The sequence below is a fragment of the Rhineura floridana genome, chromosome 10 (genome assembly GCF_030035675.1).
Source record: "Rhineura floridana isolate rRhiFlo1 chromosome 10, rRhiFlo1.hap2, whole genome shotgun sequence".
Lineage (NCBI taxonomy): Eukaryota > Metazoa > Chordata > Lepidosauria > Squamata > Rhineuridae > Rhineura > Rhineura floridana.
Window position 1 is genome coordinate 39,958,260 of NC_084489.1, and position 23,747 is coordinate 39,982,006.

General features: G+C 40.1%; 1 protein-coding gene across 10 annotated transcripts in view; it reads left to right on the forward strand.

The window, feature by feature from the left end:
* Positions 1 to 23,541, forward strand: part of OSBPL3 (oxysterol binding protein like 3) — a 141,737-nt gene extending 118,196 nt beyond the window's left edge. For all 10 annotated transcript variants that reach the window (XM_061585754.1, XM_061585756.1, XM_061585752.1 and 7 more), the window contains 11 exons: positions 2,080 to 2,214; positions 2,759 to 2,852; positions 5,108 to 5,358; positions 8,068 to 8,205; positions 11,036 to 11,099; positions 12,540 to 12,618; positions 13,540 to 13,684; positions 13,892 to 14,036; positions 14,511 to 14,637; positions 15,063 to 15,185; positions 17,076 to 23,541. In XM_061585754.1, the coding sequence (XP_061441738.1) occupies positions 2,080 to 2,214; positions 2,759 to 2,852; positions 5,108 to 5,358; positions 8,068 to 8,205; positions 11,036 to 11,099; positions 12,540 to 12,618; positions 13,540 to 13,684; positions 13,892 to 14,036; positions 14,511 to 14,637; positions 15,063 to 15,185; positions 17,076 to 17,172 (1,398 nt within the window). In that variant the 3' untranslated portion in view covers positions 17,173 to 23,541. The remainder of the gene's footprint in view (positions 1 to 2,079; positions 2,215 to 2,758; positions 2,853 to 5,107; positions 5,359 to 8,067; positions 8,206 to 11,035; positions 11,100 to 12,539; positions 12,619 to 13,539; positions 13,685 to 13,891; positions 14,037 to 14,510; positions 14,638 to 15,062; positions 15,186 to 17,075) is intronic.
* Positions 23,542 to 23,747: the final 206 nt, after the last annotated feature.

Sequence of the window (23,747 nt, forward strand, 5' to 3'; positions counted from 1 at the left end):
GCCTGAGGTGTTAAAGAACCTTTCATTCAGATGAAAGGATTCTCCAGAGTTTGTCCTTCTCAAGACTGTGCAAAGTGGAACAGTACAGTGGCTCTCTCTTTCCATTGGAATTCCATAGCAACTAGGCCAGTTCCTTAACCTGTTCCTGTGATTGCCATTATTATATATGGCGTAGCCCACATCAGTTAATAAAGCCAATGAAAAATGGTCACAGTTTTGTGTTTGGGGATATTGATACATTTGCCAACTTCTCTGTGGTGGAAAATAAAAAGGTAAAGGTGTCCTCACACTTACAGTGCGAGTCGTTTCCAACTCTTAGGGTGCCGTCTTGCGACATTTACTAGGCAGACCGTATATATGGGGTGGGATTGCCAGTTCCTTCCCCGGCCTTTCTTTACCCCCCAGCGTATGCCGGGTATTCATTTTACCGACAACGGATGGATGGAAGGCTGAGTGGACCTCGACCCCTTTTACCGGAGATTTGACTTCCTCCTTCCGTTGGAATCGAACTCCGGCCGTGAGCAGAGCTTCAGCTGCATTACCGCCGCTTACCACTCTGTACCACAGAGGAAAAGATTTTTTTTTATTGGCAAAGCTGCCTTTTTTTTTTTTTTGTAAAAGCAAACTATTAGCCTTATCTGATGAAGAGTTAGGGCTCAACTTGTTTATTGAGCATTCATTTTTATTTGTTTGCAGGGAGTTTATATGACATTGCCTCAAACAATTGTTATCTCACATTTCCCAGATGCATTTTCCCATCACTTTCCTTACCACAAAAAGTCTGGTTTAAAATAAAATGTAAAAAGCGGTTTGTTGCATGACAGCCCAAATGCACTTTAACTGCACAAACTTACCATATATGATTGAATCTCACCCACAAAATAGCAATGGCCTGAAAGTGACCTTGAAAATGGAAATGGACTGCCTTCAAGTCGATTCTGACTTATGGCGACCCTATGAATAGGGTTTCATGGTAAGCGGTATTCAGAAGTGGTTTACCATTGCCTTCCTCTGAGGCTGAGAGGCAGTGACTGGCCCAAGGTCATCCAGTGAGCTTCATGGCTGTGTGGGGATTTGAACCCTGGTCTCCCAGGTCATAGTCCAACACTCAAACCACTACACCACACTGGCTCTCTGAAAGTGACCTTAGTCAAACCCATTAATTTCTCACAAAACAAAGTAGATAAGGAGTGGAGTATTCTAGCAACTGCCTTTTCGGTAGTGCAAGAGATCAAGATGTGAGGACAGACATGAATTCTACACTACAGACAATGCTTGCCTTTATTGGACCTTTTGCTTTGCTCCTTGTGCCCCTTCTAACAATGCATGCTCCCCACGGTACATTTTACTTTAGGGATAGCCAATGTAGTGCCCTCCAAATGTTGTTGGATTACAACTCAAACCATTCCTGGCCTTTGGCCTTGCTAACTGTGGCTGATGGGAGTTGTAATCCAACAACATCTGGCAGGCCCCAGGTTGGCTTTACAGCATAGTTCTGGGGTATTTTTTGGTAACAATATAAAGACCTTGATCACTGTTCCTCTTCCCTATGAGGTATGTTTTGACCGTAAAGTGTCTCTTATTCTCCCATTGACCCCATACTTTTCTCAGCTGCTTGTGGTGACAGTGGATTCTCCACTCATATTCCTTGTTCTTATGTTGTTATTATGCTGTGCATGCACCTATAAGCAAATGTGGCCTGTGCTGGAACACTGGTGGACCCCACAAGGAACAGGTGCCATTTTTAACAAAATAAATGGAATCCTATGAAATAAAATTGGGCTGTACACTGGGGTTATCAGATTTCCTCTCCCTACCCCACAAGTTATTTGAGCAAACATTCCTTACGTTTTATATAGAGGTTTCTGTTCCTTTCTGTATAGCAACATGCGCTGAGCCTTAGTGGCAGGGCATTTGCTTTACATGTAGAAGGTTCAATCCCTGGCATCTCCAGGCAGAGCTGGGAAAGTTTCCTGACTGAAATCCTGGAGAGTCAGTGTAGACGTAAGGCAACCTCTTATCTGTTGTATATTTACAATACACTTTTGTTGAAGGCTCTTTTCCATCTCTCTTTTACAGGAAAATTCAGATGAAGAGAACAGGTGTCTTGTCCACCAACTCTCCAACGAAAGTCGACTCTCTATAACAGATTCTCTCACAGAGTTTTTTGATGCTCAGGAAGTCCTGCTGTCTGCCAGCTCTTCAGAAAACGAGGTCTGGGCACTTGTGTTGGAAGCATTGGTGTCATGTCACTTGTTTCAAAGCTGCTTGACCTTTACAGACTTTGCACGCTAATTGCCATCCCAGTGCAGCAAGTGACATGTCATGTATCATTCAGCCTACACTATTGTTTATCACTGCTAGATTTAAAAAGTATTTTGAAAAGGGAAAAAGCTGTAAGGGGGTGGCTGCAGAAAATGCTGCTTGTAGAAGTTACATTTTGGAAAAAAAATCCTTAAGCAACATATGTTATTATTTGCCCTGTGTCAATCTGACAAATGTTACAAGGATTTGTGGTTTTTGTAATGCAAGGATATAACTGGGCTCTTTCTTTTTCTTGCTCTCAGTGTGGGTAGACAGAGTCCATAACAGATGCTACAACAGCATTTTGGTGTTGTAATATCCATTTCAAACTTCATGGCCCCCTTTTAATCCCCTTTTTGAGTTTCCCATATACTGTGATGGTGTTATGCATGTAAAAGCTGTTTTTTTTTCATTCTTTGTAATCAGAATGAAAGTACATTTCCTTCCTCCTTAGGTATCTGATGATGATTCATACGCCAGTGATGTAAGCGATAACATCTCTGAAGACAACCTAAGTAACGACATAGAGAATGAAAGGCAAACTCTCGGTAGGAGATGTGCAATTCTTTGTAGTTGGTTCTGGAGGGTTTTTGTTGTTGTTCTGTACCAGAAATCTGTAATGCTGAAATCAAGGTGCAGACAAATTTAAGGTTCTATTTCCTTTTAAAGGATTATTTTGCAACAGTGAAACCACATGCAAGTCACATCTACACCATACATTTAAAGGTTTCTTATAACACTTTAACTATCATCGCTCCCCCCCCAAAAAAGAATCTTGTGAACTGTCATTTGTTAAGGGTGCTAAGAATTGTAGCTCTGTGAGGGATAAACAACTGTTCCCAGGATGCTTTTGAGGAAGCCATGACTGTTAAAGTGGTATAAATGTGCTTTCAATACATGGTGTGAATGTGACCTGATCTCTCCCCATGTAGATTAATTTTGGAAAAATTAACATGGCTAGGGGACAAATTTCAAAGGATAATTTCACAACAGTCTGACAAAGCTATATTTTGAACATAAATGATTGTAATAATATCCAAACTGTTCCAGTCAGGTATGCCAGCATTTGGAATGCTTGACATCCCTTAAAAAAGATTTGTAAACTGTAAATGGCATCTTGGACTATGTACGAACCTGTGTAGTGACATACGGCATTGTTACGTTGCTCATCCACTAATACATCTCTTGCCAATCATTGCTGTGCTTCCTTTCCTTATCCTTTTTCTGTTTTCTATGCTCATGTTTTTCCAACCCCTCTTTTATTCATACATCTACTTTTTCACATATTTTTTCTTAGGCTGAAACGGAATAAAGATTTTTTTTAAGGAAAAAATCTCTCATGTGGGAGAAACTGCCCATGCACCGAGGGAAGGGAATAGCAAATGAATTCTGTAGTTGTCTTCCTCCTGTTCCCATTTTGGATGTTGTATAACTTGCAACTTGACAAGAGGGAGGGCTGGGTACCCAGACCCTCAGTCCTGTTAATGGTCTGATGTGCTGCAGTTTGCACATGGAAGGAGACAAAACATGGCTTCATTGAGTCCTCTACCATTTCCTCCACACGTGGGCTGCAGCACTTATGTGGAGGACGGGTTGTTCCCTAAGGTTGTAGTCCAATAAGTGTGCAGCAGTCAGGGCTGGCACCAGGGGGTGGCTAGGTTGGGCCCTGGCCAAGGGCCCCTGCGGTCCAGAGGGGCCCCTCAGGGTGGGAGAGTAGTGCTCCTGTTCTGTGATCCATGGCAGCATTGCCTCCAGACCATGCCATGGATCACAGACAGGAAGCTTCCAGGCACCCCCCCCATACAGTCAGTGCAGGCTTCAATAAGCCCACACGCATGCTCCACCTACCTCTCCCCTCCCTGTGAATGATGTGCACACTGTGCGCATGTCTGCCATCAACCAAGATAGTGCTGGAGGCTTCCCTAGGGGGCTGACGCCCCCACCATAATCTTGGTTGTTGGCAGGCATGCGTGCACAGTGTGCACATCATTAACAAGGATGAGAGAGATACATGGGACACATGGGAGGGTTTATTAGCCCTGCACCACCTGCATGGAGGGGTTGGGCTATGCTGCCAAGGGCCCAGGCATGCCTGGTGCCAGCCCTGGCAGCAGTTACCTGCTTTTGTTGCATGTGGTCCAGATGTTTTCTTCAGGCTGTGTTCTAGCTGAGACGGTATCTCATTTTCCCTCTCCTGGATGTACTGGTGGTTGTTGATGTTTTCTGGATGAAGGCGGCAGAACGAACAAAATGGCCCAGAGCTATCAAAAATATATGCTTACCCTGGAATAAAAGCATTGTTTAAAAATGCAGCAGGCTTTTAAAACATTAACTATCTGATCAGTCATTCTGTACACAGCACCTTTGGGATTCTTCTCCATTGTTTTGGGCTGGCAATTAGCTGTGTTAGTCCCATGCTGTGAATTGTTGGTGCTGGAATCTGAAAACTAATTTGCAGCTGAATACACAGAATGATCTTTCCAAATGTGGCAACATTAAATACTTGTTTAGAATGGGGAGCAATCATTTTTAAGAAAGCAAGTGAGGGGTGGAGTAGAGAACTAACATGGGGCAGTGGCTAAGGAGTCTGGTTCAGTAGTGGATAACCCCAGGTTTTCACATTCCTGCATAGTTATGAAACTTTGCTGGATGGCCTTCGTCAAACTACTGTGTCTGGGCATAACCTGCCTCTCAGGGCTGTTTTGAGGGGACAGCTGTTTATACTTTGATACAAAAACATGAATGTTAACCATCACTGTGGCAGTGATGTTGCCAAATTTAACCCTGGCATCTTGTCTTCTAGACAGTGTCCCTGATGGCAGCATGGAAAGCCATTCCAAGCGGAGGACATGTCTACCAGCTCCGTGTCCCAACACTGGTAACATCAGCCTTTGGAACATTCTGCGGAACAACATAGGAAAAGACCTCTCCAAGGTGGCTATGCCAGTTGAGTTGAATGAACCGCTGAACACTTTGCAGCACCTCTGTGAGGAACTGGAGTACAGTGAATTGTTGGATAAGGCGGCATGTACGCCTAACCTGTTTGAGAGGATGGTAAGAAGAAATTGTGTCCCTTGACTATTCTAGTACCAAAGTGATTTCTCTTTTACATGTACACTGGCATGTGATGATATGTCAGCCAGTGGGGCACTTAGATCATTTAGACTTTGGACTTAATGGTCTTAAGGGGCAGTCTCTCTGGACTTACGGTCTTATGTGCATGCTCCCTCTTTAGATGGCAATATGCTCTCTTGTTTATGTTGTTGCTGCATGGGGCCCTGAATGTCTGCCCCAAGGTCCTGTCCTGACTGAGCCCCTGGTGTCATCACAGCCTTCCTTATGAAGGAAAACCTCTATACAGGAGCCCATTATTTTCATTCATTCATTCATTGCATTTATAGCCCATCTTTTCTCCAAGGAGCTCAAGGTGGCGTACATGGTTCTCCCCCTCCTCATTTAATTCCCACAACTGTTACGAAATATGTATATGCAGAGATCCTCAGTGGTCTGAGCTACGTGTGTGCCTCTGTGTGTATTTACCTAAGTAGCAAGCTTTTACGTTGCATTTAGATCACTGAGACTTAAGACTTAGTAAAGTAAGAAAAGCTACTTTATTTATAGAAATACATAGTAGATAGGAAAGGCATATCTAGTTCTGACTAACTAACTAAGTTGGAGGCACAATGCCCAGATGTGGGTATTGCCCTAATGGCTCAGGAGAGAGAGCAAAGACAAAGATGTCTCCTGTCTCTTCAGACAGTTGAAGAAAAAGACGAAGGAGGTGGAGATAAGCTTCCATAAGCATATCAGTTTACAGTGGAAGGAAGTTAGGTAGAGAAGCACAGGTAAAGCTAGGCAAGCTTAGCCAGCTGGAGGACCCTGACTTTATCTTCCCTTTGGAATGCAAACAAAAGAACCCAAACAGGAGTTGCTGTTGCCCCACTTTCAACAACAACCACCCTGTAAGGTAGGTTAGGCTGAGAGGTTCTGACTGGCGAAGGTCACCCAGTTGTGGCTGCGTGGGGATTTGAACCCTGTTCTCCCAAGTCTTAGTCCAACACTCTAACCATTAGGCTTCCAGTCCATTCAGCATGTCAATTCTCTTCATGTTTAAAACAAAATATGTGTGTGTATGTACCCATTCATTCCCTTTTCCTCTTCTTGGTCCCCTGGAAAAGCCAGTAAGCAGTAAGAAAGGAAAAGCTGTGCATTTGTTCCTTCTCATAGAACCTACACTGCCTGTCCACAGCTCTTAAAGAATTTGAAAACAATGAAGGGGGCGGTGGTGGTTAATAGTGCACTAATAAAGGTAGCAGCAATTATTCTATTCAGTCCAAGAGATATGTCTGCTGCATGACCCTGCTTGCATGTGTGTGTGTGTGTGTGAGAGAGAGAGAGAGAGAGATGTAAGCATGTCAGTTGAAAGGCATCTTTAATTCAGAGAGAAGCTTTTACAAAGGAAACATAGATGACCCCTTCCTCCCTAAAGCATAACTAGCATTTAGTACTGTAGCTGGAAGCCTTCCTCATTTTTTCTGCATTCCTTTTTATGATACAGAGATTAATCCCCTTGTCAGAAAATACACATTATGTGTGAAGGGCAGCATGACCATCTCTTTCACTAAAAAGAATAATAAATACTCATTAGGAAGCCATTGCATGTAGCAACAGTCTTGAAAAGACAATGTCACAGGGCCAAACTAGACAATATCTGCAATGCATGAGTGCATTTCACATCTCTATTGTTTGTTTGTTTGTTTTTTAAAGAACTGAAATAGCAGCTGCAGAGGGCCTAGGCAGGGCCTTAGCACACAGCAGTGGTGATTAATCCTTTTGCTCCCCCTTGGTGCATTCCCAATTAAAATCTTTCCCTCCTGCAGGAAGCTGCTATTCATCCTGGGAGGCGAGTTGTCATTGGTACCTATAGGGTCTTCTGGGCTTAACAGCTGCTTTTTTCCAGAACGGAGAAGGAATTTTCATTGGGACTGCAGCTTGAGGAAAAGAGTTAACCTCCCTCCTTGTGTGCTTTTTTAACTCCCTCCTTATATGCTTTGGTCCCCATCACTACTGCTGTTTAATTTTAATTGTCATGTAAGTGTGTGAAATGTGTTCACGCTTCTCAAGTCCCATCTGTATTGACATCCACATTTTTCTTTTTCTGGGTTATGCTTATTCCAAGATTAATGGCTCTGAGAAAAGAAAACAGTTTCCTCCTTTTCCTTCATATTTGCCCTTTCTAAGCTATTTGGTGGTGGTATGACTGCATTATGCTCAGATCTCCATGTAAAGCACAATCAACATTTTTAGCACCCCTTTTCATTATGTGCATGAAGCAAACATTCTGGCTGCAATCCAGAAAGTTTCACACTGGCATGGTTTGTAATGAGAGTCCATCCCCACTATTTCTATTAATTGGTCTGAGAGGCATATTTAATGAAATCATATTAAAATTCATTAGTAATTTTATTTTTCTGCTGTGGAATTTTGGTCAAAACCCTTTTTTTAAAAGGCAGTTTACCTCTCTTCAGGATCTTGTACCTTCCTTATTGTCACTTTAGTGCCACTGTGCAAATACTGAATCATGTTCCAATGCTCAAGATAATGCTCCAGCTTGCAGGAGACATAGATACAAATTTAAAAATTGCAAAGTAGAGAGAAATAATGTCTGATGTCAGTGTAAGATCAACCCCCCCTTTTAAAAAAAAATAACATCCAAGTGCACAGAGAAATTATGACCAGCATAATTTGGTGTTTGCTTTTTAGGTATATGTGGCTGCTTTTGCTGTATCTGCCTATGCATCCACTTACTACAGAGCTGGAAGTAAGCCATTTAATCCCGTACTTGGAGAAACCTATGAATGTGTCCGTGAAGATAAGGGTTTCCAGTTTTTTTCTGAACAGGTATTACTATTGTTGTTAATGTTGACAAAAATGCTAATTGTGATTACTTGGTAGGAGACTCTCTTGGCTGATTTTATATTGGATTGCTTCTGTCAACTTTATTTTTCCATTATGCAAGCATTCCATGCTTTACACAGCTTGCATTAAGAATGGGAAATTGTATGGCTGCTGTGGTGAACCATCCCACCTCCAACACTGTTTACTTATTTTGAAGGGGGTGTCTTGCACCTTAGTGTTTTGTTTTCTCTATTTGAGCGTTTTACTTATTTATTCAGTCCTTTTACTGCTGCCACCATATATCTAAATGTCAAGTGGATTATATACCTCAATGTACCCACCAGTAGCTATAGGCAAAGATGGTATAAAATACCACAGACTCCACTTTAACAAAGAAAATTACATTTTATTTTAAATAACTAATATCTACAGATAGCGTTGTTAGCTTGTATGATTACTATATGGTTACTATTTTTTTAACTCAGAATGGTTACACTATAAGGTTACTGTTTCTTTAAGAAGATTGCTCTGAGATATTTCAGTTCCTCTCCTTATTCACATCTGCAGCCAATTACTGTAAACCACTCCATCCCAGTTAACACTCTTCAAGCTAGGCTCTGAGGACTATACTTGCAGGCTTCACTCAGGTCCATTACCATTTCCCTCTGGAGTCCCTTGGGCTTCTACCAGGACTTCCACTGCAGTCTTCACTCACGTCCAGTGATTTCTGCTACATCAGACACTTAGCAACCCTTCTGACTCTTGGCTTCAGAGCTCTCTCAAAAGCTGCCTCTAGAGACACTCACTTTCCCCCCACAGATCTCCTCAAGTCCAGCCAGTGATTTCAGCTCCAGGCTTCTTCTTCCCCGAGCCACAACATCTCCTGCCTGGCTCCAGCTCCAGCTTCCAGCTCTTACTTCATCCAACCTGTTTCTTCTTCTCTCCTCTTCCTTAAACATATACCAACCTTTCAAATGCATTATCCAGGCAGCTTACAATAAAATATTAAAAATGCTTTAAAACAGGCTAAAAGCAGCAGCTCTATAAAAGCAGCATCCAAATAAAACAGAGCAAAAAAAGTTAAAAGGGTAACTTTGCACAACTTTTGGGGCACAGTTCTACAATCTCCAAGAAGGACTGTAGCTCAGTGGGAGAGCATGTGTTTTGCGTGCCTACAAATGTCTCTAAAACCCTCATATTTTATTCAACATATACCCTAAAAATGTTTAGCCATTATGTTTGGCTTACTTCTGTTAGCTCTAAAAGTTTATGAAGGTCTAATTACTATGGGTATGCTTCAGCTCAAAAAGGATGAATAATAAAAAAGACATTAAAAACACAGATGTGATCGAACTTAGGTTTGATACTGATTTTAAATGGCTTTGCCATATTCATATTTCTTTGAAGTGCAAGTGGGTTGCTTATAGTTTTATTAAATGTAATCGATGGTCTTCACTGAAATGTGTAATGTCAGTAACATGCCCAGTTATAATTGAATACTCATCAGTAAAGCTTGCCAGATACATGCTAGTATACAAGTAACACTAAACTGAGAACTAACTAGACTTGCTGAGTAACATAGCATAGTAACACCAGGTCACAATAGTATTACTTGAAGTTTTGATCCTTGGTTGCACCATGAGAAGTGATGTGACAACTATATTTCAGCATACAGTGCTGAACGCCATTCCTGTTTATGTCCTGTGTGGATGCTTTTGGGGATGTTAAAAAGAATAGCCTTATCGGTTCATTACCAGAAAAAAGAGGGGGAGAGTGCTCCATGGAAGAAAGGGTTGGAAATATATGCTGAGGTACTTACTTGCATTTCTAATAGTGGTATGGAGTATAAAGAACACATCAGACTGCAGACTGTGATGGAGTTAATGGACGTCCACGAGGGAATTCACTAGACAAATGTCAAGGAAAACAGAGTAGTAGTTCAGTCAGGAGCCAGAAATCTGATTTCTAGAACAATAAACTCATTTAATTTAAGTAAGACAGAAATGAGCCTCAAAGAAGCACATTCTTACTCGACAGGAAATACTTCACTTTTTCTCAAGCCTGTGGCTTCTTTTGTGCTAAATAACACTCCCCTACAATAGCTCTAACTAGAAACCAAGCTGATGTTTAGCTGTTCTTTTCTGTTATTTGTGTTTCCCCACAGCTTGAATTATATTTATCTTCACATTTTTTTCTTTGTAATATTAGCTGTTTCAAGACCTTCTCTATCCACACCAATCGTTTAAGGTACATGGCTTCCCCCAAAGAATCCTGGGAACTGTAGCTTGTTAAGGGTGCTGGGAATTGTAGCTCTGTGAGGTTTAAACTACAGTTCCCAGGATTCTTTGGGGGAAGCCATGTGCTTTAAATGTGACACCAAGGAAATACTTTAGCCTAGATGCGTTAAGGTGTCCTTGTGTTATACTCCCCTACATCCCCACCTTCCCTGTTCCAAATTCAACTCCCTAGAGGTTAATTGAGTTTGGGGACAGCATTGTTGAAAAAAATCAGTTCCTCTATTATATGGCTGTTCTATTGATGTTATTTTTGGTCTTTTGTTTCTAGATGACTTATTTTTTAAAAAAATTACAGCCCAATCAATTCAGAACAAAATACAAATTAACATTAATAGGTTTACAATTCCTCCTGGTTTTTTTTAAATTGCCTTTATATTTCATTTTATCCAACACTGTTTTTGATTTTACAAGCTCCCTCTTGTGGTCAGTGCTACACTAAAAAGAAACTGAAACCATTTGAAAAATGTATGAGAGAGAAATATAAGCAATTGAAAACAAACTTGTAATTATAATTGTACATTTTTGATTCCTCTTAGGTCAGTCATCACCCACCGATATCTGCATGTCATGCCGAATCCGATAACTTTGTGTTTTGGCAAGGTAACTCTTTAGCTTATCCTTTAGTACAATGGTTTATACTTGAAAATGAAAGAAATCTACAAGCTCATAGGAGGCAGGTGTTAGTGTAACTTCAGATATTGTGTTTGCTATGACCAAGTATCCTTTTTTTAGCATTATGGGGAAAGATGGACATTTGCATAATAAGCATGTATCTTCAATCTTGGCTAACCTAGGCCAGCTTTCACCACTCCTGCAGATGTTCTGGATTACAACTCCCATCAGCCCCAGCCAACACAGGACTTGTAACCCAGAACATCTGCAGGGCACCAAGTTTGCGAAGGCTGTTCTAGGCAATCTCAAACTTTAGAATTTAGTGAAGCATCTGTAGTTGTAGAAGCGTGATGTATCCAGTTTGGAGGGAAAGGCTATTTTAAGAATTTGATCGATAGAATCTTGCTACCATAGATTTGAGACTGGACAGAAATGGTTTGTGATATCAATATTACTCTACAAGATTAGCATCTATAATTGCGTGTGTCCTTAAACACATATGTACACACACTATAAGAATGTACAATTAGCTAACATTGTTTGAAGCCATAGCAAAATGAATCTATGTCTTTTTCTCCAAACTTTTGAATTGAACACTGTTCAACTGCTACACACATTTTGTGCAGAATAGAGTTAGTGGATTGCATTCAAGGAAAGTGAATGCAAGGATAATTGTCTTCTACATAACCCTTTTGGAAACCTTCATTCTCCCTCAGGTGATGGGTGATGGAGATATTACTACAGATTGCATCTGATTGCAAATCTGTAAAGGAGCATGCAAGGACATTCTGGCCATGCTGAAACATCACATTAAACTGTAGTTTTATGCAAAGTGAATGGGCCATAGCATGTTTCAGGCTCATGCACTCCTGTATCCTCCTTCAGTGTGACTTGTTCACATGTTGGTTAACTGTGGTTTACCTGAGGATAATGGATGACATTCCCAATAGGGATGACACTTCCTACTGGAAGGAACAAGCAAGGTTTTCTGAACAGACAAACTGTGGCTAGCTTTGATCATGACTCATTTCAAACAAGCCAACTTCAGGCCATAGTTTCTGAAGCTTCTTGTTTAAACTAACCATTGTTATTCTCAATCACAGTTCCAGATTCAGATGACACACCAAGCTATGGTTAACTAAAAGTGAAAGCAAAAGCTTCCAAAGTCATCCTCATAGTTAGGAGGAAGAAGGGGAGCCCGTGAGCTCCGTTTACTGTGGCTTATTCATATCCCGCTAAGCCATAGTTTAGTATGCCATTTGAACACAGCCACTGTTTGATACATTTGTCTATTTACATCTGTTGATGAAGGTCTCAGGCTTATGGTATTACAGACAGTTTGTGTTGTGTGGGTGTTAAGATACCTGTGGGTGGTAAGAATGTACTTAATTTTTTATTGAAGTTTTATTTTATTTTATTTTATTTCAGATATCAGATGGAAAAACAAATTCTGGGGAAAATCCATGGAAATTGTGCCGGTTGGTACAACGCATGTAATTTTGCCTGCGTAAGTTCTGTAATAGTATTCATGATGAAACTGGGTCAAATTGTAGATCACATACAACAACTCAGATGGTGTCAAAGGAGAGCCTGCATCTGTATTGGAATCATTTTAAATGTGTTTTTATTGTTTTGTCACTTGTTGTTTGCTGCCACAACATGATCAACCTTGTGTGGTTTGCAAATGTGCCAGATTTCAAACCAATCTGATAAAAATTGCCATAGGTACATCAAGTTTAAAATAGCTAAAAATCAACACATCTGTCTTTTTTTCTCCAGTTTTTGAGCAGGCATATCGTATATTTCTTTCCAGTTTTGATTAAAACTATTGATGCATTTTATTCAAGTTTATTGAGGAAGGCAATTCTTCATTTGTTTTGTGAAGTTCTGAGCAGTGGTTCAAAAGTTATTAAAGCTTATGGCAGCAGATACAGACAAAATCAGGTGGTGCACATCTAGCTCAATTTTGAAGGGAAATTTCTTCCAGTACTCTAATATTTGTAGAGGGGAGCCACCTGGTGAATGTTATGTGCAGTGCCTATTCCTTTCGTTATGAATATGACAGTATGGTATAGTGGTTAGATGTGAGGTTGCCAACCTTTTGGGGCCCATAGTCACATTTTGAAACCTAACAAACTGTTGTGGGCAACACACAGTGCTTCCACCTGCACCATTTGCCAGCTTTGTGGAACTTGAGCAAACAGGAGGGTCCTTGTACCTGGTCCTAAACTAGCAGTGCTTTTTACCCCCGTGTTGATATCAATATTTCTCAAGAATGTTAATTCATTTCTTATTTTGTTGTCCCAAAGTAACAGTGTCTGTGCTTGTCTTGAAGAGAATCAAAATGGGATATTTTAAGAAAAACTCTTCACTTTATTAACTAGTTTTTTATTACAACATGAGTTCATGGTTCACTATTTTCTTCTAGCTTTATGGACCATTATGAATGGAATAAGGTGACATCTTGCATTCATAATATCTTAAGTGGACAGCGATGGATAGAGCACTATGGAGAGATCATAATACAGAATCTGAATGACCACAGCTGTCACTGCAAACTTACTTTTGTAAAGGTATTATATTGGATGCTCTGAGAGCCTATGGTATTTAATTTTTTTAAAAGTCGCCAGAATTTCCTGGGCAGTCAGGATATTGAATAGTATCCTGAGATCGCAAGTCTACATAGCAATTTCTTGACATATCTAAAATAGCAAACCAATTCACTTTTCCCCCCCCCCAATATTTTAAAGTGATTTTGGCTTTGCTAATTTTATCTCCAGACAAAATACTGGAATCACAATGTACATGAGATTGAAGGCAATGTTTTGGACAAAAATGGAAAAGTAATACACCAGCTTTTTGGAAAATGGCATGAGAATATATACTGTGGAACACCATCTTCACCAAAGTGCATCTGGCGAGCAAGTTAGTAACAAATCAACTATTTTAGTTTTATACACACATGAAGCTCTTCCACTCCCTACAAATGCTCTTCTATTAATTTTTTGCCTAATCTGGGCACTTTTAGTTTCAGCACATTCTTCTATAGTTATTTACAGTATTACGTTCTGTGAATGGAATCTTGTAAGGGAGAAATTTGTAATGATTCCCCAAAAGGGAAAAAATGAGTAAAATAACAGCATAGAGTAAAACCAGAAAAAACACAATGCATAAAAGCCATTGTTACTAATTTTTAAAACTTGTAAAAATAGGTTAGTCTTTTCTTAATGCCTAAATTACAACAAGCAGTTTCACTGGCGCTAATTTCCTTAGTGAGGAAGTTTTAAAACTAGGGTATCACTGCAGAAATAATGTATGCAATAATTGCACTTAAGTCATGCAATTAAAGAAATGTATAGAGTTGGGCTGGAGAAAATAAATGTCTCTTTTTATTTGCAGATCCAATGCCTAAAGATTATGAGCAATGGTATGGTTTCACACAGTTTGCATTAGAATTAAATGAACTGGACCCACTTACCAGGCCTCTCTTACCATCTACTGATACCCGATTTAGACCAGACCAAAGGTAATTTTTTTTACAAAAACTATGGTTCATATATCTGAATGCAGACTGAGGCAACATTTATTATCTTGTACGTTCAGGGGCAGGAGGTCACCATGCGGGTATTGTGCTCATCATCAAGGAAAATCAGTTGTACTGGTCACTGGTTTGGGGGGAGGAAAAAGGGGGAGTAGAGATTGTTACCTGCCTCTGAAAAGGTCAGGATCCCCCACACACCTTTTTCTGTTGAGTTCTGGTATCACTTCACTAGTTATGTTCCCTAACAAATGTTCTTCCTCAGTCTGTAGCCAGTGGTAGAAATAGGACTGGGCCTGGTTGCTGGTAAAAACTCTAGCAACTTTAACAAGGCTTGTAGATACTAAACAGAGGGAGCCACAAAATAAAATGTGTCAGCAATGCTTTCCTCTTTTATAATTGCTTTATGGCAGGCTTCTCGAGGAAGGGAATATTGAAGGTGCAGAAATACAAAAACAGAGGATTGAGCAGCTACAGAGAGAGCGGCGAAAAGTTCTAGAAGAAAACAGCCTGGAACATCAGGCTAGATTTTTCAGGTATTTTACAACATGACAGATTACTATGCTGGAATGTTGTTGTCATTTAACATGCTGGATAAGTGACAGAAAGTAATCTGCAAAGTCCTGCTGCTTAGTTCATTAATCACAATAGTTGGCTAATTGCTAAATATAATTATTTTATTTATGTCTTTTGGTTAGAACAATGGGTTAGGAAAACCAAATACATTGTTTTCTTGTGCTGGGGTGGCTAGAAGTGTATTCAGAGACATGCTGGGAGAAGCAATGAGCCAAGAAATAAAAGGGAAATCCAATGTTTTTGCAGGAAAAATCCTTCAGTAGCATATTGGAAGCTAGATCTAGATCCTGCTCACTGGTCTTTCCTGCAAGATCTATCGGAATTTTTCATTTTGATTTGATGTTTTCCCACCCATGTACTGTGCTATGAAATAAAAATAACATGGAAGTAGCCCTAAGTATTTTAATCCTTTTCTCACACTTACAATCACAGCTGCTTTCAACACCAAAGGCCAGGGGTAGGGAACCTGGGGGCCTCCAGATGTGGTTGGACTCCAACTGCTATCAGCCCTAGCTGGCATGGCCAATGGTGACAGATGATTAGAGTGTAGTCCAACCACATCTGGAGGGCCCCAGGTTCCCCATCACTCCATAGATAATGGTATTTTTCTGATTTGCCTAGCTAGTTTGAGAGCTGGGGATACTGTGTTAGAATGGTTCCATTTACAGTTGTCACAAGGTGATAATAAGGGATTGCTGAACCACCTCATGAGATTTATTCTGTGGTGTGCCTCAAGGTTCAGTCTTATTCCCCTGTGCTCTTCCAATATCTACATGGAACCTCTGGGAGAAGCTGTTCAGGGAATTGGGATGAAGTATCATCAGCATACTGATGATACACAGTTCTATGCCCAATTTTGGTATCCCAGGTGAGGCTTTGTGTGTCTTAAATGGATTTTGGAGATAAAGTGGGATTCAGTGAGATTAATAAACTTAAAGCAGACATGGCAGGAGTGTGCAACATGGGGGTCAAATTGATCTGGGAGTTAAGGGTTTTGTTGTTCTGCATAGGGTTGCAGTCCTCCTCCTAAGGAACTGATGCTCATCTTGGAGATGTTTCTGGAATCTCAGGTGGCAGCTGTACCCAAGGATGCAGTTTTATCGACTTAGATTGATTTGCCAACTGCCGCTACTTCTAGAAATGGTGTCTAACCACTATGATACGTGTTTTAACCTCCGGCCCAGACTATTATAACGTGCTTTGTGTGTGGCTATCTTTTGAAGACAGTTTGGAAAACTCCAATTACTCCACAGTGCAGTAGCCCATGTACTAGTGGGATTGAACCAATAGAAGAAGTTCATAACTTTTGTGTTGAGAGATCTATAGGGCCTTACAGTTTATTTATGGACTCAGTCTTCAAGTAGGGTCATCACCCTGGTCAAGTCAAACATTGTTGTTTTTGATCAGTCAAATGGCCAGCTGTTATTGTCTGATATATTGTCAGATATTCCATAACTACTTTTTCTGCCATTATGGTGTAACTGGTTAGCAAGGAAAAGAAGAGTGGTAGCTTGCTCCCTAACCCTGCAGCAGTCGGGAGAAAACCTAGCAAGGTAGGAAAGCCTCTCACACTGGCTATCTACCAGGACTGCAGGCATTGCCAACAGAAACACAATTATCCATCAGTAGCCAAGGACACTGCTGAATGTGTGGAGTGTCAGACTAGGACCAGGGAAACACCAGTTCAAGTCCTCACTCAGCCATGAAGCTCATTAGGTGACACTGAGCCAGTTTCTAGTCCCCCTCACTGGGTGGTTGTGAGGTTAAAGTGGTGCTGGAGAGAGAATATGTGTGGCATAAGGCACCCATGTTCATAGGAGGATAAAGATGCTCTGTTCATTGTTTGACAGAAAATCTGCAGATGACTACTGGGTCAGCAATGGAACCTATCTAGAACTTAGAAAAAACCCTGGGTTTTCCAAGCTGGATAATCCTGTCCTGTGGTGAAAAAAGGAAATAAGAAGAGGACATTTCTGCTGCTGTTTGTCTGATTATAATTTATAAGGAAAGAAATGCTGCATATCACCATGATCTTCTAGACTCCTGCTTGTAGATTTTTGACACACACATTTACTTTGTTCTGTTTGTCTTTTGCTATTTTGATAGTAAACATGATTTATTTGAATGTACAAAAACTCTTCTTTACATAAACAATTGTTGAATGTTATCTCTGAAAGTGGGGGAGAAGCTTTAACACTATTTTTCCAAAGGATAATGCAAGTTCAAATTTAATGCCTTATTGAGTTGTGTGATGAACAGTGTTGGCCAGCAGCCTTCAGCTGCGCTACGGAAACTGAATGGATGCAGCTGATCCCCCCCAAATGTCAGTAAGCTACCAAAGCTGGAGTGAGTGTATTTATTATATCTCTTGCTTAAGATTCCACCTCAGTTACTGATGGTGCTGGACCTTTTTGAGGTGTTTGTTTGTTGAGATGGGCACAGCAATCCAAACCATCCATCTGCTGTGCTGGAGGAGGTCCCTCCACCCAGTTCTGCCTGACTGTACCAGGCTCTGTCATCATGGAGCTCCCAGCTGCACCTGCCTATAACTATGGATGAGCAGAAGCTACCACCTGTTGTAACCCTGCCAGCAATAGCCAGCATATACCACCAAAACAGGGGCAGAGTTGGATCAGCCAAGGAACCCTTGGATCCTCAATCAGTCCAGCTATGAGTAAATTATGAAAATGGGCCCAATCCAGGTCTGTTCACTGCACCAGCCTGGAACTGGTACAGCAAGAAAACAGAATTTTCCTCTCCCCCCCCCTTCTGCCTTGGCTGACACAAACAGCAGGGCTCTAGATGCAAAACGGTGTCTCCACCACTCTGTTCAGCCCTACTGCTGCTGCCTGCAAAGAATTTGGGTTGCTCTGTTAGCAACTTGATATTTTTACTCCATTAGGTAAACTATTCTAAGAAAATAGTACTAAGTGGTAGTAGTTTTGATGGTTCTACTGCCTTACAAAAAAAAGGGCACAGTCACCTAGGAACTTCTCTTATGCCTTGTTGAAATTTATGGAAATTAAACCATTGCAGACTTCAGCAGGGCTTGCACAGTGGAAGTTCCAAGTAGAATGTGTCCCAGATTTGTACCATTTATGTATATCGATAATGCTGTATAGATTAAACTTTTGGAGCAAGCAACTAACTTTACCTAGGTAGTTCTGTTTGGTCAAATGTAACACAATGGTACCCCTAAACCTAGCAGGGGGATAAAATGACCAAATGAAAAGAAATGTGGTTTGACTTTAACCTTACAAAATCTTTACCGAGCAGGGATTCCTCTTTGTTTCACTCTTCTGATTTGGTTTTAATAAGAAGATCCTGCTGGACAATTAAAAAAACAATGCCCTCCTTTTTAAGTACCTAATTGTGTTTAGAAACAGCTACTTTTTAAGTAGCTAATTGTGTTTAGAAACAGGTGTTTTCTGAAATAAGATTTTGGTATTTTCTACCTCTTCTGAGCAGCGCATTTAGTATCTTGTATTTTAAAAAAAAGACCATCTGCCTTAGATAAAATGTATGGAATATATGATCTTCCTTTACCTGTTTAGTGTTTTAATGTAAATATCTGTCTTGTGCTCAAATGGTTTTTCCAATATCCTGTGTATGTATTCTAATATCTTCATAAGCATATTTAGCATGCTGAAGAAGGAATCCTAAGTAAACAATATGCACTTCCAATATTCCACTTTGGAATGGAGGTAGCAGTCTTCTTTCTTTTGTTAAATCACAGTTTTAGTATAATATCATGCTTAACAGGAAGCGTGTGCTCAAAAAATTGTGGTCTGGAATACAGACTTCAATAAGCTCTCAGGTCCATTTCCTACAAAGTGAGAAGAGAGTGTTGCTGGTTAACAGTGTTAAATGATACCTTCTGTAAATTAGTAAAGCATTCTTTCTTCTTGGTACATGTCTTGCATCCAAGTGCTCCAAATAGAAGTAAAATCCATTAATTTGAATATGCACATGGAGCTCTTCCATGTGTGAGCTGCTCCAAATCACTTCTACAAAAGGAGCAGCTCCATATGAGCATCTCATGACCCATGTTTGGAGCTGTTCCTCCTAGTAACTGAATAGGAATGGGATGTTTATGTGTCCTGTAGCACACAACTAGATCACAGCTAGCATGGTTAGACTCTCACATCAATAGCACATGCACACCATAGTCCAAAATACAACAATGAGCTAAATCTAAAGCTAGCATAGTTAACCAGTTTGTTCTACAGATGCATATTGAGTGGTGAAATATAAAAAAGTTAACTTTTTGGACTCTCCCATTTATACATGCCCATGCAGTTTCAAAGGAAAATTTTAAAATGCTTGGCCAAATAAATATTCTACATACATGTTAGCAAAACAGCATCTCTAAGTGGGAGGGAAATCTTCTCTGACGTCATTTAAGATCATACATCACAATAATATTGCATCTATTATTCAGCACAACAGTTGCATGCTGCCTTGTGAAACTTTCGGGGCCAAACTAGACAATGTGTTGGCTCCATATCTGTGCCCTTGAGTGTATGTTTTTTTTACACAAATTGGCAGTATGGGGTGCCTGATCTGAACTGGAACCCCAGCATGGAAAATGCAAAGCCTTCACCCTTTGTCCCCTGCTATGATCCTGATTAGGATTTTGGAGGGCATTGCCAGCAACATGCATGGGGAAAAAATCTCATTCACCTGATTGGGAACTCATTTTGCTATGCATATTGCATGGTGGGGGTTCCAAGTTGGTACTACAGTGGGAGCAGCCCCCCCCCACTCCTACACTAGAGTCCCAATCTGAACTGGCGCCCCTACATTGGCAAAGGTCAGAAATAGTACATCATCTGGTTTTGCTTATGGATAAAACAACTGTATCACTTTGTACCCATTATCAAGACAATTCTAGTTTCGTTTTTTGCTCCCCATTCTCTTGTATCCACATCTAGATATTTCAAAGAAATATCCTATTTTTTAAGTTAGCCACTCTGAGAATCTCAATTATATTTTTTGCACTAATTGTCAAATTTCCTGTGACTTCTTGTAGTTTTCTTTGAGACTAGTCCTTCTAAATAATTTAGTATAATTCCCAGTTGATGTCTTTGTAGTTTTATGTAATTTGATTTTTCAAGCAAAATTTATTCAAAACGTTTTCCATTCTTGGACAGGTTTGCCCTTTTCATTTACAATCACTTTGTTTATTTATCCTCTCAGGTATAAATCATTTCCATCCTTACAATCCATTAAGAATGAATATTTAATTTTGCCTTGTATTTTTGGAAACCACTGATTTGGATGCTTAGCTGCTATACTAGGAAACTCTCATTTCCTTTTGTCTTTTACTGCTTTGTACAGTTGAAGTGCAGGGTTTTTTAATATTTAATGTAGCTTTTAAAGAGAAGAGTACATTCATTGTTCATGAGCCAGAAGCTTACCATAATGCATGCATTAATCAGTTGATGCTGGGATAGAAATCTAATATCTTATTCAAAAGGAACACTGGTCTGTGAGCTTCAGCATTTGTTTTTTCAAGACCTATACACCACATGTGTCACCAGGTTAATTTCATTGTTTCCCTGATTTCGCATTCACAGAATGGGGAGCTGGGTGCATGATGAAATGATAATATGGCCTGTCCATCACACACATTGTATCACACATGCTATGGCCCACTATATTATAGCATCATTTCAACTAACCCTTATTATATGAAAACAAGACTCTACTTTAAAACATCACTCATATCATTCAGTCCTCTGCAAAACCCATAGTTTTTTTCTGTTTTTTCCAGGGAGGGCAGAGCCCATTAATGTTCTGGTTTGAAATTAAGGATTTGTTCAAACATTTTTGTGACTTTTTAAATATTTCAAACCTGATTATTCCCCCGAGCATGGGCACTTGGTAACATGAGTATCAGTTCACATGACTAGAGCAAGAAGTAGCAGGTAAACATATCAATCCTTAGCACCATCACAGTAATTCTGAATTACTGTCCACCTGTCCTTCCCATATTTTGGGAAATTGACCTGCATATTCATACCAACTCACTATGTGAGGGATCAGCAAATCTCTCAATTTTGGTTTCTCTCAATTTCTCATCTTTCCAGTCTTACATTTAGTTCTTCACATTTCCACATCGGTTGGAGATTTTTTTAAAAAAAGTCCTCATGAAAATTCATCAGCATTTTAGTGCCCATTTCTCCTAATATTCACACGTTTGTATGCAATTTTGCCCAATAAACATATTTCTGCAAACCAATTCTTCCTACTGTAATGCATTTTTGAATGTTATTTTCACTAATACACACATTTTTCACTCTACCATAGTAAATGAATTTCTGTAATCACTTGGCTGGAGAACTGCATTGCAAAATCTGGAAAAGTGTGGGTTTCAAAGGAGGTCTGTGTTGTGGCTTTTGTCTTATTTTGGAAAGTGCAGATTAGGGAGGTTCACCTTTAAATGCGAATGAAATTGAATTTCTCCCTCATCCCTACTTTCAAGTGGAAGGTTTATGTCAGGTACCTGACAGCTGCATTCCAGCACTGTGCAGGGACTGTCTATTCCAGCCTTTCCCAACCAGTGTGCCTCCAGATGTTGTTTGACTACAACTCCCATCAGCCTCAGCCAGCATTGCCAGGAAAGATGGGAATTGTGGTCCAACAACATCTGGAGGCACACTGGTTGGGAAAGGCTGGTCTATTCCCTTGCTGATTTCAGCTAGTCCACCCTGATTTGCAGCATTGATACCAGAGGAACAGAAACTAAGCACCAAACCAGTGATGTAAAGCATTAGACAACTGACCCTTAGTTTCTATCAATTAAACATATATCTAGATCTTCATAGCAAGGCCAAGGGAAGAGCTGATATGTACAAACTATGAAGTTACATCCAGAAAAGCTTTATCTGTAAAAAGTTTCCTGGGGCAGGACAAGTTGAGGTAATGATACAGGGCCAGAATTACTGCTTGCGTGCTCTGGGCACAGTGGCCACTTATGCATTGTCAAAAAAAGAGGGAAAGCATCACCAAAACATAGATGAAAAAGGATACAGATTTAGAAATACGTGCAGAGATTTAAATAGCAATTCAGTACATCTTATCATAGTGAAGACTGTGACCAGGTTAGTTGTGTGCCTGCTCATTCGAGTTGTCCAGGTGCTATTTCTTGATGGGCAGCGACAAGGTCCTCTCTGCTCTCCCTTCTTATGGTTCTTAATCTTTCAGCCAGACTTGAACCAGGCAGCCCTTCAAAGAAAGGATTGCCCTCTGTAAAATAGGGCATACTAGCTCCAGGATATGGCCATACCATTGCTAATTTGGTCCTGAGTCTATTCACTGTCCATGCTGCAATCAGGTGGTGTGTAATAGTGTGTCCAATCTCTTTCTTTTTAAAAAAACTAAATGGTTACATGTCCATGTCATCCCATTAACATCATCATTTTGACGTGTTTGTTGTATGGTGTATATAAATACATACAGTACTGTATCACCTCCAGTTTGGGCTGGTGCAGATTTGCTGTATTGGATTGGAAGAAGTTCCCTGCTTTTTCTCTTTGTTTACAACTTTTTTTGGGTTCACTGTTAGCCTGTGTTACATAAATATACAGAACAGTCAAAGTTGTTTCAGTCTGGACAACATTTTGATTGCGTTTCTTGTATTTTCTAAACCTGTAGTAGGATGCTGTGAAGGACACGGGATGGAGAATCTCCTTCTATATTTAAGGCCTTTTTTTAAAATGAAGAACAAAGGCACATGTAAGCTAGCTTTCTGTTTGTCATAGAACACAATCTGTACTACTGTATCTTTTTTCTTTTTTGCTTAGAGGAACATTTTCACCTAATTCTAAGAGCAATAAAGCTACCGTTGTGCTCCTCCCTTTTCCACATATAGTTGCCATATTAATAACATTTTGCAAATTTCTTAATCTTATTTTGGGGGAAAATTCACACCATCTTGTCAAGACTCCTTGTGGGAAACCCTGGGCTCTCTCAGCTCCGAGTGATTCTGGAGGACTTGGGTGGAATTGTTATCCTTTCAGAATCAGGTTGATCCTTTTACATTTTGGCTTTTGATTTCTACTTCAGAACAGATTCTGTTACACATGAATGCTTAATCTGCTACAAATATTTCATTGTTCAAATGAAAATCTCATTTGTATTGGGAAGTACTGACTTGAACCTACTGATAGACTGTATCATTATAGGATGGTTGTTTTCACTGTTGCAATATTCTTGTCTTCCAGTTTTCTCTGGTTTTCTTTTTATACAATGTACTTGCTGTAAAAGTTCTGCCTCATAGTACTATGTAAAATATTCTGTATGTTATCCCCATAACCAATTTAGTTAGATGTTAATAAATATTACATCTCAAATATGCTGCATCCTGGTGGTGTTTTGTTTTTTAACATTCCATTCCCAGAAGCCCGCCTTCCAAGTGAACAGGACAGTTGGAAGCCTGATGCATCATATTTGCATTCGCCCCAGGATATTATCATTGCACATTTTGCCAACAGAACATGCTCAGCTGCTTCCCCTAA